Source organism: Synchiropus splendidus, chromosome 10 (genome assembly GCF_027744825.2).
Source record: "Synchiropus splendidus isolate RoL2022-P1 chromosome 10, RoL_Sspl_1.0, whole genome shotgun sequence".
In the NCBI taxonomy this organism is placed as follows: domain Eukaryota; kingdom Metazoa; phylum Chordata; class Actinopteri; order Syngnathiformes; family Callionymidae; genus Synchiropus; species Synchiropus splendidus.
In genome coordinates, this window is record NC_071343.1 from 21,035,261 (window position 1) to 21,051,194 (window position 15,934).

The 15,934-nt window shown below is 41.1% G+C and overlaps 1 protein-coding gene across 1 annotated transcript; it reads left to right on the forward strand.

Moving 5' to 3' along the window:
• The first annotated feature begins 216 nt into the window (after positions 1-216).
• Positions 217-14,229, forward strand: LOC128766157 (solute carrier family 22 member 4-like). Its single transcript, XM_053877570.1, has 11 exons — positions 217-426; positions 2,134-2,301; positions 4,284-4,387; positions 5,423-5,577; positions 5,991-6,162; positions 9,627-9,753; positions 9,825-9,925; positions 10,724-10,938; positions 11,950-12,132; positions 13,331-13,466; positions 13,985-14,229. The coding sequence occupies exons 1-11, from the start codon at positions 217-219 to the stop codon at positions 14,085-14,087; spliced, it is 1,674 nt and encodes a 557-aa protein (XP_053733545.1). The 3' UTR covers positions 14,088-14,229.
• Positions 14,230-15,934: the final 1,705 nt, after the last annotated feature.

Below are 15,934 nucleotides of genomic sequence, written 5' to 3' on the forward strand. Positions count from 1 at the left end.
ATCCATTTAATTTATTAAGTTAACGACTGCTCTGAGAAATGTCTGTATAAAAGCCAGGGCTGTGTGAAGTGTGTATGTCAATCATAAAAGGGAGGGCAATGGGCGGGAGAAGCAGGTTGTATTTAAATGAATACTGGGCTGTCAAGTGACTGTGGTCACTTTGCTTCACCCTCATAGGGATTCCAAAGAAAAAATTCCAAGACTTACAAGATTAAAATGCAGAACTATGAGGAGTTGGTGTCCTTCCTTGGAGGCTGGGGTCCTTTCCAGCGGAGAGTCTTCTTTCTGCTCTGTCTCGCCTGCATTCCATGTGGGTACAACGTCTTGTGTGTATTCTTCCTGCTGGCAGTCCCGACACACCACTGCAGAATCCCATTCCACACAAACCTGAGCCAAGAGTGGATCCAAGCCAGCATCCCACTACAGGTCAGATTGGTTTATTCAAAACCGTGGAATTGTTACATTTATAGTCATCTGTTTTTTAATTTTATTGTTTTCACATTGGTTTAAAACTACTGATATTGAAATATGTGTCAAAGTTTTACAACAAAGCTGACATGTTTGTGTCCCTGAGCAAAACACATTGTGTCCGTTTGCTCCTGGTGGGTCTCAAGTCACGCTAGAACGCAGCCTACTGCCGCCAGTGTGTGAGTGTGTGCGTGAATTGGTAGCTTAGTGTAAAGGTCGCTGGATAAACATGGAAAGCCTTGTAAAGTGTAAGAGTCATTTCTTTTAGAGAACTGACGTTGTTACGATAATATTATGATCTCAAAAATCCAAAAATCCATAGACGTGAAGATGGCAGCAAAAGTATTGATTAAAGGAAAACATTTAGATCAATACCTTTTTAGTCAGCAGACTTTAAATAAGCATTTCCATATATCCCTCAGCACTTATTGAATGCAAATCCCATCCTTTCACACAATCAGCACATATGCCCCAATCTAGTCGATAAGCACTGGTTTACTGGTAAACCAATGATATAGGAATGTTATTAACTTTTGTGTTAAAGTGCTACATTCTGAGGCCATGGGTTATGAATAGATGATCTGTCACTATGGTAGTTTTTGGGTATCACCCAAGTTTTTGGGTGATATCAGGAGCAATATATTTTGCAAGCATGTCATCATGCACTGGCAATTGTACGTGTTTTTTTTTTTTCATTTTGCATGTGGAGGTCAATGCTCAAAAGCTCTAAAAAAAATAATTTAGGAAAAAAATAAACTTGAAAAATGAGTCCAGCTGATCCAAAATTCCATTACCTAAAGTGCAGTACACGTCTTGGTCACCCGCAGCCTAAAAGGCATGAACCTTGCGTACGTGGCTCTGGAACTACTCAGACGACTGGATGAGGAATTGAACTTATCTGGATGAGTGGTGGACTCTTGCGTTTTCCAGGGAGGAACCAGAGGATCATGCTGTGTGTGGGAACATGACGCTAACACTGCGACCTGATAGGCCACAGTCAGCTGTTGGAAGCAAAGCTTCAACTCCTGAGGTCCATCTCACCTTCAGAACTCTTTCCTTTATTGAACAGCTCCACTTCTACGCAGAATGTGTCATCGTCTGAGTCTCAGAGCCATTTTTCTGCACTCATGCCTAAGAATGTCTATGGCTGAAAAATGTTCATAAACCTTGAGTTTTAGTACATCTTTCCAAGGCAAAGATTGGCGGTCATCCGTTAGGATTCAGTTATGCAGTGTTTCTTAACCATCTGAAATTGAACAAAGAGATAGAAATGCATGAGCGCCTTCTTTACGTCAGTGCTTTTCCTGCATTGTCTCAAGATTGCAAAGCCTCATTCGGAAATGACACACCGGTGGCCTGATTTATTCACCACTGGAGCTGATGAGCGCGAGCCATTGTTTTTATACAGTTGTTTTCACAAACTTTTTCCAGATTGGAAAAGGAGCAAAAAAAGCCCAGCAAGTTGAAGGCAGTCATTCATTTTTACGTGCATTTTATGAAGTTATTAAATTGTTGTTGTTTCAAAAAATAATACAAAACAAGATTTTCTTTTATGTGTTTTGTTCATATATACAATTAATAGATAACTTACTTGTGGTCTGCTTTCTCAGAGTAAGGAAAGAACAGCAACACGTCCACTAATAATTCACTGTTTTTAATGTACAGCAGGGGCTGGAAAGAAGCAGCTGTCATCGGTACCAGCTGGACCTTGTGCAGAATCTGTCAGTGCTGGGGTCAAGTACCAACATGTCGCTGTCCCACCTGAGGCAGGAAGGTTGTAAGGATGGATGGACCTACGACACCCAGTACTTTGAGTCTACTGTTGTCACACAGGTGAAATGCTCAATGAAACAAATCTCAAGTGTTTAGTAGTTACCTGCATTGGATTTTTTTTTCAAGAACTCTTCCGATCCATAAGCACAAATATAACCAATTTCACTTTGTGTGAGAAAGTGGGATTGATCTGTTTGTAGCACTCCCTCAGTGAGGGAGCCAAAGGAGTACCGCGAAGCCAAATATAATACAAACACTGGATTTGGTACGAGGGGTTTCATTGCAATCCGTCTCAGGGTCATGTGATGAACATTGAAGAGCATTTGCCAACTCCAACTCAGCAACTCCATTCCTCCTTTTTTTGGCAGAACCCATATTTCATTATTGAAGCAGCAGCAGGTAGTTTAACCAGCAGTAGTTTATATTTTCTTTTGGTGGCACCTCTGGTAAATGAGTGTATTTGCTAGCTGTTGTGAAGGTGGGACTCCGACTGACCTTTGTTTGTTTATGAGGAAAGACCATGGCGAAACAGTGAAATATGTAATCACACACTTATACTTGCAAAGGCACTCTCAAAACATCCATCAATCAACATCGGGAATTGAACTCTGTCATGCAGCCAGTGAGCAGAGGCGAGTTTGAACATTTACTGATTAGGTCACAACAAACTGCTATCATTTAGTGATGAGAAATAACTCTGCAAGATGCAGCCGTCATCTTCTTCACATGCTGGAATGCTCTACTTGTGTGCCGTGAGCAACAAACATCAGCTATAGTGATATTTTTTGTGGGATTCTTCTGTGAAAAACATGTTGAAAACCGTCATGTTCATATCCACCTTCATGATATGTTATGTGGTATTCATTTGTTTAGATGTTTCCACTTCGTTTGATGATTTCAGCCGTGGCGGTGCGTCGTTTACTGCGCTGTACAATAATAAGAGATGAAGGTGCAGTTTTTTTTTTCCTGTCTGGCTTTAGTACATCATGACTCAGCATATTTCAATAAGGAGCATGCGAACAGTGATCGGAGCATGAGCATCAAAACGTCCACTCACACTTTTATTTCAAGTTGACTGTCAGAGTCAGAGTCAGAGTTAGAAACTATTCTTCTTCAATAAGTCCAGAACAATCGCCAGGGATGATGAAATGTGGCACTGGTTGAGTCTCTCACCAGCTCCCAGGTCTGCAGATCAGAGGACTCAGTTGCAGCAGCTACAGATTAGCTACAGACTAAATAGACTGTAGTATTTCAACAGCAAACAAATATTTGTTTCTAGCTTCCCCCACTGTTAAAATAGTGTAATTGCAACTTGTCGTGCTCATTGATCAACTCCCAAGCACAAATCAGTATTCACCAGGTGATATCATTGCAGTAAGCCAAGTTCATATTTCATTTTTAATCAATACTCATGAGATCCTTAAAGCAACTCACCATATTAATTTGTTAGTATTAGATAGACAGATAAAAGTAATAGTAATAATATTGTAATAGTAATAAAATGTAAAAATAATATACAGGTAGTTGCAAAACAAATTCTAGTTTCTTCCGACCCAAAAAATAAAGCATAATTTATATGGCATTTATATGGTTTTATTATGGTTTTATTTATATGGTTTCTGAATGCTGTTCACAGACCACTTTACCGACAGAACTTGAGCAAGATTAGGTGGAAAGTGCAGACGCTGCCTTCATAGCAACAAGCTAGACTCACGATGCTGTAGCTCTGTGCAGGTTTGTGGTATGTCTGTGTAAGTGTAAGCTGCAGCAAGGTTGCTGATCGTGATGCAATGTTGACCTTTGCAGATCAGACGGTTCCTAAACACTGCTGGAGAGAAAACTGTCAACTGATCAAAATTGGACATGAAATATCTATTTGTCATCATGGGCGAACTCCAGCCAGCCATATCTCAGTCCCTTGGTTTTGCTAGGACAAAGCTAAGACAACAGCTGCCCTCAAAATAGAAAAATTGTGTTTAAATGTTGATTTAATTGGAACCATAACATCTCAATTATATCGGATTTTGCTTTATCATTGGCAGTTTAACCTCGTTTGTGAGGAACAGTGGAAGCAACCCCTGACCTCCCTCTGCTATTTCCTGGGTGGACTCGTTGGTTGCTTCGCCTCAGGCCAGATTTCTGACCGGTATCGTTCATTTTGTACTGTTTTTATTGTTTTTCCTGCTATGTGATCATTTTGCAGCTGATCATCTCCTCTGAGGCACTATTCTCATTGTGTCTGCCATGATGCAGATCCCCTTTTAAAATGAATCACAGAAAGTGGCATACTTCAGAAGTTATTGGATCACACAGACCCATACATAAATTATTCTCTTCCTTCCATGGCATAACTAATCCATCCAGGAAAGGATGCAGGTGTAAGCGTGTCTTTGCTTGCAGCCTTTATTACGAGTCAACACTGAACTGCAAACCGTCAGATGAGAGAGTGGCGCGTTTCCCATGTTTCCTGTGTTTTTTGCAACTTTGTGGTCACCTGTTTCTAGGGAGTTCTGTAAGAATTTCAATTCTGTTACTTGTTGTTTCTTTGTGGCTTGAGAATATAAACGTTTCTTAGAAATATTGTGTGCTTGTGTATGTGAACAAAAGCACCGATCCTGCATTTTCAAATTTATTCACTCTGCAATTCCGGTTTCAAAGTGATTTAAAATGTTGGATGTGTGTGGGCAAATAGGCTATCGGTGTAGATACGAACAAGCCAATTGCCATGTGGGTGGGGTCGTAATTTGGGAACACCATAACACATATCTTGAGTGTCACACAATGTGTGATTGTGAATGAACATAACACAACTCTCAACACTTAGCAGTTACAGACGGATAAAGGTGATGAATCATAACACGAAGGTGTGGAAGAGAGTAGATCATTTTGGAGGCCAGACTTGGAGGGTTTGGATTTGTGAGGAGAGAGGAGAGACATGGAATATGTTGGACATACCGGCCCAAAGGTGGAGAGGGATAGACGGCAGGAGGATATAAAGAGAAAACGTGTGACTGGGCAGGATGCACAAGTTTAAAGATTTTGGTGGCGATTCCACCCGCTGACAGGAAATGCCCAAAAGACATAAAAGAAGAAGCTAGAAAAGAATCTCCACTCTTTGAAATGTTACGTTTTAAAAACAATGAACTGAAATGTTGAATTGCAACACTGTTTTGTACGACAGGTTTGGCCGAAAACCAGTCATATTTGGCTCCATAGCGATTCTGAGCATCTTCAGCGGAGCTTTAGTGTTGGCTCCATCCTGGCCGATCTTCACTATCATCTTCTTCATCATGGGCATGGGCCAAATAACCAGCTACATTGTCATCTTTGTAATGGGTTTGTATTTGTCTATTTAAAATAACACGACAGGGTAATTGCTCAATGTCAACTAGCACAGTGAACCTCTGAGTCATTCTCCTACAACAACCATACACCTGCCATGTCTGTTGCCATGGGTCAGCGATTGAGGCCCTGCAATGCAGAAATGTTTTTCATCCACAGTCGCATCACTCTTACATGTGAATCAACAGCAACACACATCATGATTCATACATTGCTAATATGTAAGACAGTGTTGCCCACTTTGTGGCTAATTTAGCGACTTTCCAAACCCTCTTGTTGACTTTTGTTTTGAAACGTGAAGAGCAGCATATTTATTTCCTTCAAAAGTAAGTCATGCCGCCATCTTCAGCAGGCACTGCATCTATTCTTCTGTTTGAATACTGACCCATGTATGTTCTTTCCTTTAGGTTCCGAGCTACTGGTGGGGTCGGCAAGAGTGATATTTTCAAATGTGAGCTTACCTTTCTTCTACGTATTCGGTATGATGTTGATGCCCTGCACAGCCTACCTGATCAGAAGATGGACACACCTGAGCTTGATCATGACTGTGCCTGGTCTGCTCTGTATACCCTTCTGGTGGTGAGTTTCTTTCAATCCCAGAGATGTTACGTTGTTCTCCCATTGTTTTAGGTGCTGCTCATTGGGAATATTATTTACAAGACTCTTCATTCTCCATGATCACAGTGGGCAGTCATTTTCAATAAGTCTGACCTGAAACACAAAAGCAATGAATTCACAAAACATTGATCTAAAAAACATAATATCAAACTTGCATAACCAGATTATAAATCAAAATGAGACTAACCTCTTATTCTCATTGTAAATATTAACTTACCCGCAGGTTACCAACACCATTTATATGTTTTATTCATCCACCACAAATGAACATTCTAAGAGTCAAAGTGGATGTTGAGTATTAAGCAATAAAAGAGATGATAAAAGAGACAAGCTGGAGTATTGATGAAAAAAATGAAATCATCTGCTCAGCAAGAAAAAGAAAAGCTGGTCTTTTTCATGACAAATGTAAATATAGATCGGACGGATCTCAACTTCAACTTGATCCCAACAAACCTCTTGAATCTCTCCATTAATCAGGAGATGATCTGACATTTGCTCGCAGATATTCACCAAAGCAGGCAGACCCAGTGACCTACTTATGACATGGTGGAGGATCTTAACTAACGCTACTGCAGACAAAGAAGCAGTGGCTTCATTATTGGCCCTTGGGGGTGTCACACCAAGTGTATATGGAGCATGCTTGATTGAAGCAAGGGACACAAAAGCGTGAATGATAAACCTTAAACCATACAGTAAGCCTTTATCAAAAAGTAAACGTGTTCAGTGGTGGTGATCAAACCGGCCCATTTGGTTGCGAGTCACTTCATGATACAAGTCCTTGATGAAAACGGATATAAAGTTGATGTAGTGAATCAGATGCGGTGGATCCATTTGGAGAAATGAAACAGTCTTCAAGCAGTCCCAGAGTTCATTGATAAACACGCGATAAAACAAGCGAACCGTAGTCCAAACAAGAATAAAGTAGAGTCAGATGATGGACGGCAAACAGCCTCTCAGCTGTCCACAGAGACGGACAATATTGAAACACAGGAAGCAGGGAACAGCTGGAGGCTCACACTCCGGGGACAAAAACGCTCACTTACTAAATGGAAACGTTCACAATAGAGAGTTCACGATGGTTAGTCTAAGGAACACAAAGGAATTAACTTCTGATACCAGGTCAGAGGACATGTGTTCAGAGGCACTCGTCCATTTTAAACACTGCAGCCTCATTACAAATTGACTGCAGTTGTTCGCACCAACCTCGACTATTTCAGTCAAAAGTCACACTATGCTATTTATAATTCAGAAATGACAACTTCAAAAATTCAGAAAAGGTTTATATTTAGTTATTGATAACTTATTTGTATGACACCACATTAACTTGTACCTTGTATTGCCTCATTTCCTTCTTGAGAACTTTTAAACATTATGTCCATTATCATGCTGTCAAGCCTGGTTTCACCCAATTTAACTGTTTTGTGTTTAATGATTTCAAATATATTTGGGTTAGTGCTGTCAGGTGATAAACAAATTGTGAAATTAACGTGATACACTTCCATTGTCATACAGTTTTAACGTGAGCACACACAACTCCTCCCCACATGAAACACATTGCAGCCCTCCATTTGAGAAGAGCTGGATTTACGCGCTTAAAAAATTAAATAAAATAAAAATGCTGATAATTTGACATCCCTAAATGGATTGTGTGTGCTGAATTCCTTGTTTCCCATCAGCTGTTGGCTCAGTTTTTGAGAAAAATGAATATAGTGAAGCAATACCACGCCTACTAAATGCTTTATTTACAAATGACCCACTTGTCCAACAGATAAAATAATTGACAAATCAGATGCACCGACTCACTATCACTCACTGCCACCTATAACACATTCAGCATTGACTCTCAAGTCCCTCAGATCCAGACATTCAGACACAGTCTCATAAAGAACGGCGCATTACGCTATCTGTCAGTCTTTAACAGGCTGGATGCCATTTAAGAGAACGACCCAGAAGCACTTGTAGTGGGTAAAACTCCTCATCTTTGATGACAGAAGTGGAATCCTAATTCCTTCTCTGTGGCTAAATCCTCTCTGACACACTATTTTACAGAGTCATATGGCTTTTAACAAGTCACATATGCGCGATTTTTGACTTCAACCATGTGTGCATGAGCTCACAAAATAAACGTCACATGATCGGAGATAGGATCAAGTGATTGAGCAGCAGTATGGATGGGCGATATGGGGGGAAAAAATCATGATAAATGTTCATTTCGTCAATAACGATAATTATCACACATTTTCATTCTTTTCGATGTGTTGGCCACTACAGTCTCTCTTGAAACTGTTTTATGATGAAACTTATGAGACATTCAATGTGTCACATCTTTGGTAGAACCTGCTCATGTCTGACAGACCGCTCTGCCAGTTTTATTTAGGGGTTAAATTGAGCCGTCATGTCTCTTAACGGTTGACTTTAGCTATGGACCCCTCTGGCCACATTTACAAGAGGCTATTGAAGAAATATCAGAGATAATGTGAATTATTATACAAACTGTCAGTCCAAGTGTGATGAAAAATCATTTCACAATTGTCTCTCCTAAAAGACAGACCTCCTAAAAGACCTTTGACCGAATCAGAATTTGTTGATGGTCCCTAACTGATGCCAGGTTGTAGCATTAGCGCTGCCTGTGAGAGTGTGTGTGCGATCAGTGAACCCTAATGGGGACACGGGAGAGGACCCCACGGCCGCCAATACCGGAGCCAAATATCCAACTGTTTTTACAGCAGTGTTCCGCTGAGACGCCAGCGCAGCCCTGCCTGTGACCCTGCATGTGTTGATATGAACCAAGGCAGACGACCGTGTCAGAAAATCTATCAGGACTATTTGATCTCATGAAGCAAACACCGATCCAGAGACTGAGAGGTGACCAATGCCATTATCAAAAATTCCCTGTACGATCGTGAACCAAAGTCCATCAAACTCTTCACAACAGACCGCTGTTGGCTGTCAAACGCTGCTGAGCTGGAGAGTATGGCGCACCGTCACAGTCTCATTGTATTCATGTTTGCAAGTCCGATGTATGTGTTTATCAACGGCGGGTTCACATCGCCAACACTTCTGATGGGGGAGAACTTTCTGAAGCAATAACGTCAAAATGCAACATCATGATGAGGGACTCACTGCATTATGGAGAGGAGGACTTCAACATTTAAAATATATTCATGAGTCAGGAAAGTTGGGTTTGGACATTAAAGTTGTCACTACCACTGGAAAGCCTGTCATCCAAATAGATGGATGCTTTTCTTTGGCTGAGGCAGCTCAACAAACTGAATGGCTAACTTCCACCTGAAAAACAAAGAAAAGTGATGGAACCTAATTCATATAGATGAACGCGACTAAATAAATGTAAATTGTCCAATGTAGTGCTGTTCTGATTTTAATTGTCTTCATAGTTTAATGTTAATAGTTTAATAAACTTCCAGGTTGATTCCAGAGTCTCCACGTTGGCTGCTGTCCTGTGGTCGTTTGGAAGAGGCAGAGTTAATGCTGAGGTCAGCAGCTCTGATGAATCGAGTGGAGGTGCCACGAGGAGTATTACATCTGCCCAAGGTGACAACTTGCTCTTCTCTTGGTACTGCACATTATGATGGACAGTGATAACATCACCAGGTAATCCATAGAGTGAAAAAGCATCCCTAGAGAAGACTGACTCAGTGACCGTCTGGGATCTGCTGAAGACGTCAAATATGCGGACAAACACCCTCATTCTATGGCTTATATGGTGAGTAAAGGTGCTGATGCAGGTTTTTCAAATTAATTTAGTTACTGTTCATCTAAAGCAGTCTTCTCAAACAGAGGGGCAGTCTCTGTGAGGGTTTTATTTGCATTAAAATCATCCTCTTTGGTAATTCCACTTTATGCCAATGTGAGAGATCTATAGAAAAGGCTCCTTTAAAATAGACCAAACGTCATACCACAAATGTCTGGTGTGGTCCCAGCATTATTGCAGTATTGCATTTTGCACTGTACTAAAGGTGCTTCCAAGGTAAAACCTAAATGTCATCCATTGGAACTCACTTATCAGTACTTTTAAAATTGTGCAGCCAGTGTTGGGCCGCAAAACCTCCTGACAACGGCAAAGTATGTGAACCCTGATCCAAAGTGACTTGCACGTAGGGCAAAGGCATATACCGTCAAAAGTTTGCATATTTGTCACACTTAAATGTTTCAGATCATCATAAATATGAAATGCACTTAATGATGAAGGATAGTTGTATTAAAGGAAAACAAAGTAGAGCTACACTACGTGGCCATGAAAAACGGTTTACCCCTATATTCTTAACAGTGGTTCTGTAGCCACACCAATCTCGTATGCCTTGTGCTACCTGCTGCCCTATTGTGCTTGTTGCATTCAACAATGTTTCGAATGCTGCAAAAGTATCAAATTCCAAAGAAAAGATGTCTGTGGGGGGGTCATGCTATTGGTTGTAGCGATCACAATGTGAGTTTCTTGGTGCAGGAATGCATTTTTTGAGTGCCTTTCTACTTACAAATGTTTCGTTCCTCTCGTCTGTGCCAGGTTTTCTTCCGCCATTTGCTACTTCGGCATGTCATTCAACATGTCTGACCTCAATGGAAGCCCATTTCTCAACTACTTCCTAGTGAGCGCAATCGAGTTACCTGGCTTCAGTGCGTCCTGGCTGGCAGCTCGGAGTCTTCCTCGCCGCCTGTCTTACATCAGCTTCACTCTACTTGGGGCTCTGGCGCTGTTGCTGATTCAGATTACTATGCAGAGTATGTACAGTATGTTCTCTAGTGATCTCACATCAGTCGGTGCAAATTTTGAAATGTGTGCAGTTATGATAGACATTCCACGCATTGTGCATTATGTGAACTTTACATTGATGAATTTCAATGATCCATGGAGACCTTATGACATTAAGTGATATCGGCAATTTAGGAATATAAACCAAAACTTTCTTCTTGGGCTTAGGCTCAAATTCTTGCTGGAGAAAGTGAACATTATCAATGACAGCAATCCATTCTCACTCCCATTACGTTGATTGTAGTGAACCGCAGCTTATTGCGGTGGATACAGAAGTCCACGTTGACGGTTTCACTGACTTCAAATCAGCAAATCAAACAAGTTTGGCTATACTATAGCATCATAATATAGCCAAGCTCATGCGGCAGAGCACACATGTCAAGCTGCCAGCGACAGCGGAGTGAAAATACAGCCACTACTTTGACAGCATTAACCATACAGAGTACATTAATGCACATCAATGACCAACTAAAGAAAGCAAAAAAAAAATCGTATTGGTCGATTTAAATCCATCCACACTTTTCAGGATTATTTTGTTTGGTGCAAGGAAGAAACAGTACTGAGACGTGTTGTTATGCCTTCTCTCATAAGTCAAATAAATTCCTCTGCCAGCGCTACAGAGCACACATTTGTGAAATAAATGATTGACTTTAAATTCACACAGCTGAGATTGTGCTGAAAAAAAATCCAATATTGGCCAGGATAACCGTTTGACCTAAACTATGAAGGTAAAAGTCAAAATCCTGAAATCCATAGAAATTTTGTTAAGGTAGCAAGCGCTGTTGTCGGCAGCTGCTGACTGTCACTTAAGGTAACTTGTAATCCTTGTTATTTACTTTTAAAGTATGTTGTAAAAGTAGTAGAAAGTAGTCAGTAAAGTAACTAAGTTCCCTTTTACAGGGTAATTGTTGCACAGTTCAGTATTCACAATATTGTTCAGTTGCTGGTGTTACAGCGCTCTTCCCTTCTCCTCCAAACAGGTCATCCCACTGTGACCCTGGCTCTGGTGATAGTAGGGAAATTTGGTGTCGTGGCAGGTTCAGGGTTGTTGTACTTGTTCACAGGTGAACTGTCACCAACCGTCATCCGCAACACCTCCATGTCATCCTGTGCCACGTTCTCAAGACTGGGCTCAGCTGTCTCACCGTACCTGTTGCAGTTGGGTGAGTTTGTGAAACATTTACATTGTTGAACAGCGAAAGGTTCAGGGCCACCATAATTTCAAATCTAGAGCATCATTCAAAAACATATTTTAGCTAACACAAGCAGCTTTAGATGTCAGACCAGAATACTTCTGGCTAAGTTCTGATTTTTTAAATGGATGCAAACAGCTAAATCTGATTATAAATTCTCTTAGACAGGCTACACTACCCGGATAATGTCGACTAAGCCTGCATGTAGCCGTTTGACTGGATTGTGAGCCCACTGGGTGATGTGCCAGCAGCTGTTACGCAACAGAAGTTGCATGTGTAGCTTAGGTTCATCCATTTTGTAGAAATTCACTTTTTCATTTTGTTACCACCTACATGATTGGTTCATGCACGAACATGTGCCGGTTGAGTGAGGTCTAGATATTGGATTACTGAACGAGGAAAGTAGGATCACTGAGCCCCTTTAAATATTGGTTGATTATACTCTACCACTAGTTCTTCAGTCAGTCTGATCACATCTGTGGGTGAGGGGAGAAAAAGCATTTGATTTATTGCTGACATTTTGCATTACAACTGTCTGACAAAAACAATATTAATGTAGTATTTATTCATAGCTGATAAACTCCTTAAAACTGCAATGACTAATGGATATAACACACAAAACTCACGTCACACTTCTAAAAGATCAGAAGTAAAAAATAAATAATTTTTTAAAAACATCCATTGAAGTCCTTGGGATTCATTCATGAGGTTAGAAAATGATCATTTCTGGGCATCCATACAAAAACCGTGCTCTAGAGTAAGAGGTGAAAGGTAGGAACTACACTGTATCAGATTAGACCGCCATTGTTCCCACATTGAGGAAGTTTATAAAACATAAAAGATACTTACAACAAAGCAACAACACAATCAAACTGTATAAACAAAGACACCAGAATAATTAACATAACAAAAAAATTAACTCCCTCATGCAGTGAGGGTGAACATGCCTATCTCCGCTGCCCGGCGCCACTAGAGCGAGAGAGAAAGATTGGAACAAAGTTGTAACCATCTAACATGATGGTCGCATCTTCACCTGGCTAGGGCGCTTCACATGCATGGAGCAATGCTAACTGTGATCCGAAGTGAAGTTAATATGCTGGACAGTATCACTATCCTGCATAGTGCGGGAAAACATGTCACTGACTTTTTGTTGCGGTTGTGTTTGCAGCTGTGTTCTATCAGTTCCTGCCATGGATCATAGTCGGTTCTCTGTCACTGCTCAGCGTGCTACTGTGCTTCTTCCTGCCAGAGACGTTCAGGAAGCCCCTTCCTGATACCATCCAGCAGGTGGAAGACATGCCCAGGTCAGAAAAAATCTGGAGTTCAGAAATTTGAAAGAGAGTTGAGGAACGGTAATAATAACAATGACACATAGAGACCACATGTTCATGTTGGACTTGCTCCCAAAGTGCCATTGCCTTTATAAGCTTTTAGCAGCTGTGGTAGCTTTGGGGGCTTTTCACACCACTGACTCTGTGACGCTGAGTGAAAGTGGGTTTGGCTCCAAAGTCCGACAGAGGCTAGTTGGGTTTAGGCCATGGTCTTGATCCTGACTGGAAAGTTGCACCTTGTCCCAGGAAGCTCTCTGTGGGGGGTGAGCTTCTTGCCTCAGGTGACTCATCTGCATCTGGATTTTTACTTGACTAATTGGAGATTGGCAGCAAAAATCCAGATTAGAGCATCTTCATAGCAACCTAAGATTCACATTGGCTTTTTATAATAATAATAATAATAATAATAATAATAATAATAATAATAATAATAATAATAATAATAATAATAATAATAATGGCATGTATCTGTCTGCTATGCTGCCTTTCAGGTTCAAGTGGGCCGATGCTTTCTGCTCACCTCCCGTAGATGATGAAAAGTCTGGAAAAGACCAGCACATTCCCACAAATGTCATCTGCATGACTCAGTTATAGTTTTTACAGGAAAGAGGTGGGAGATCAGATGGATTTTTTTGTTTAAATCTGCTGGCAAGCGTTACAGAACATTGGTGTGCAATGTTCGTTTGTTTCTTAATTATTTAAATATGGGTTTTAGATAACAGAATGTTACATCTTCTTTATTTTATGAGTAACTTTTGATATGTTGCCGATCGCATGCAGTACATCTTCACTGTAGACATCCACACTCCTTTGTTTTTCTCAGCCAGCCTTAAATTTGGAATCAGAAGAATTTGGTTGTACACTCTGTGTGTAATGACAAATAAAGGCATTCTATTTCCTATATGTGAGTGGTTATTAATTTTCTGCTTGCAACATGAGCCTTCATGAGCACCCAGGAACATGACCGGAACTACCTCTACTTCTTTATATTTATATTATACTCTCAATATCTGATGTATGGTAGGACTTCAAGTTAAGCCATTTAAATTCTATTTGTGGTAATGGGCTACTACGTGTTTGTGATGCAGAATTATCACATCTGACAATGTAATTCTGATCCTATTTGGTCTGTTTCCAGATGAATTTGCTCCCAGCTTGGTTGTTATTTCATGAGTTAATAAATTGGTCACTTGAATCTTTTTGCTGCTGGTTACAACACGCACTTGGGTTTTGCGCATTAGGGCTGCCACCAACGATTATTTCCATAGCACATCAAAAAGAAAAGGTCCCTGTACTCAGATGACGAGGAAGACTGTGTGGCATTTCAGTGTGAATACTGTGGTTGAAGGAGTGCGATCACATGTAGTTAAATACATTTATTCAACTAAGCAACAACAGCTTGCCAATGCTTGCCCTCGTCTGAACCGAGTGAGGGTAGTCAGGGTAGCATCTCCTCTGGTTGATGCTAAAAGCACAAGCAAGTGGTGGAGAGTAAATTTTGTATCATTGGGAGATGCTCTATAATCAATATCTTGCGTGGCAATGGTTGAAGCTCCTGGTTAACTTCTGCAGTGCCTTTCATGTCCGATCTCATGGTTGTAAGAATGGAGCGTAAATTATCTATAACAAACGCATGTTCCTGGAGATTTTTTCAGTGTGAAAGCTTTTGCAGGATTTTAGAATCAGAATCAGCCTTATTGCTAATGTCAGTGAGGATCCCACCAACTAGGAAAGTGCGTTGGTACATCAGGAAATAATGAACAAAAATAAAATAAACAATTATAATAGAAGTAAGTAATAAATAAATAAACCACAGACAACAGCTGTTCACAAATTCATCAGTCTGACGGCTGGTCTGAATTGACCGCTGCCTCCTGCCAGAGGGAGGAGGGACAAACAGTCCATGACCAGGGTGAGAATTGTCGGCTCTGATCCTGGAGACATACAGGTCACGAAGAGGTGGCAGTCTGCAACTGATCACCTCTGCAGAATGCACAATGCACTGTAAACTGCCCTTGTCCCTGGAGGTGGTGCTTCTGTACCAGACGGTGATAGAAAGGTGAGTATCAATTCCACGATGGCTGTGTAGAACTGCACCAGCATCTTCGTCAGCATAGTTTCCTCAGTTGCAGCAAGAAGAACATTCTCTGCTGGGCCTTCCTGAAGAGGGAACTGATGGTTGGCTCCAATTGAGGTTCTTGGTGATGGTGGTTCCCAGGAAGCAGAAGGAGTCCGCAATGGAAATGTGCGTCTCAGCCATCAGGAGGGGGGATGGAGGAACTGTGACTCTCCTGAAGTCCACGATCATCTCCACTGTCTTCTGGGCGTTCAGCTCCAGGTTGTTGTGTCTGCACCATGACACCAGCCGCTCCACCTCCCTCCTGGAAGATGACTCATCTCCTTCTGAGCAGGATTTCAAGAATCTCTGCCAAAAGCTCAAA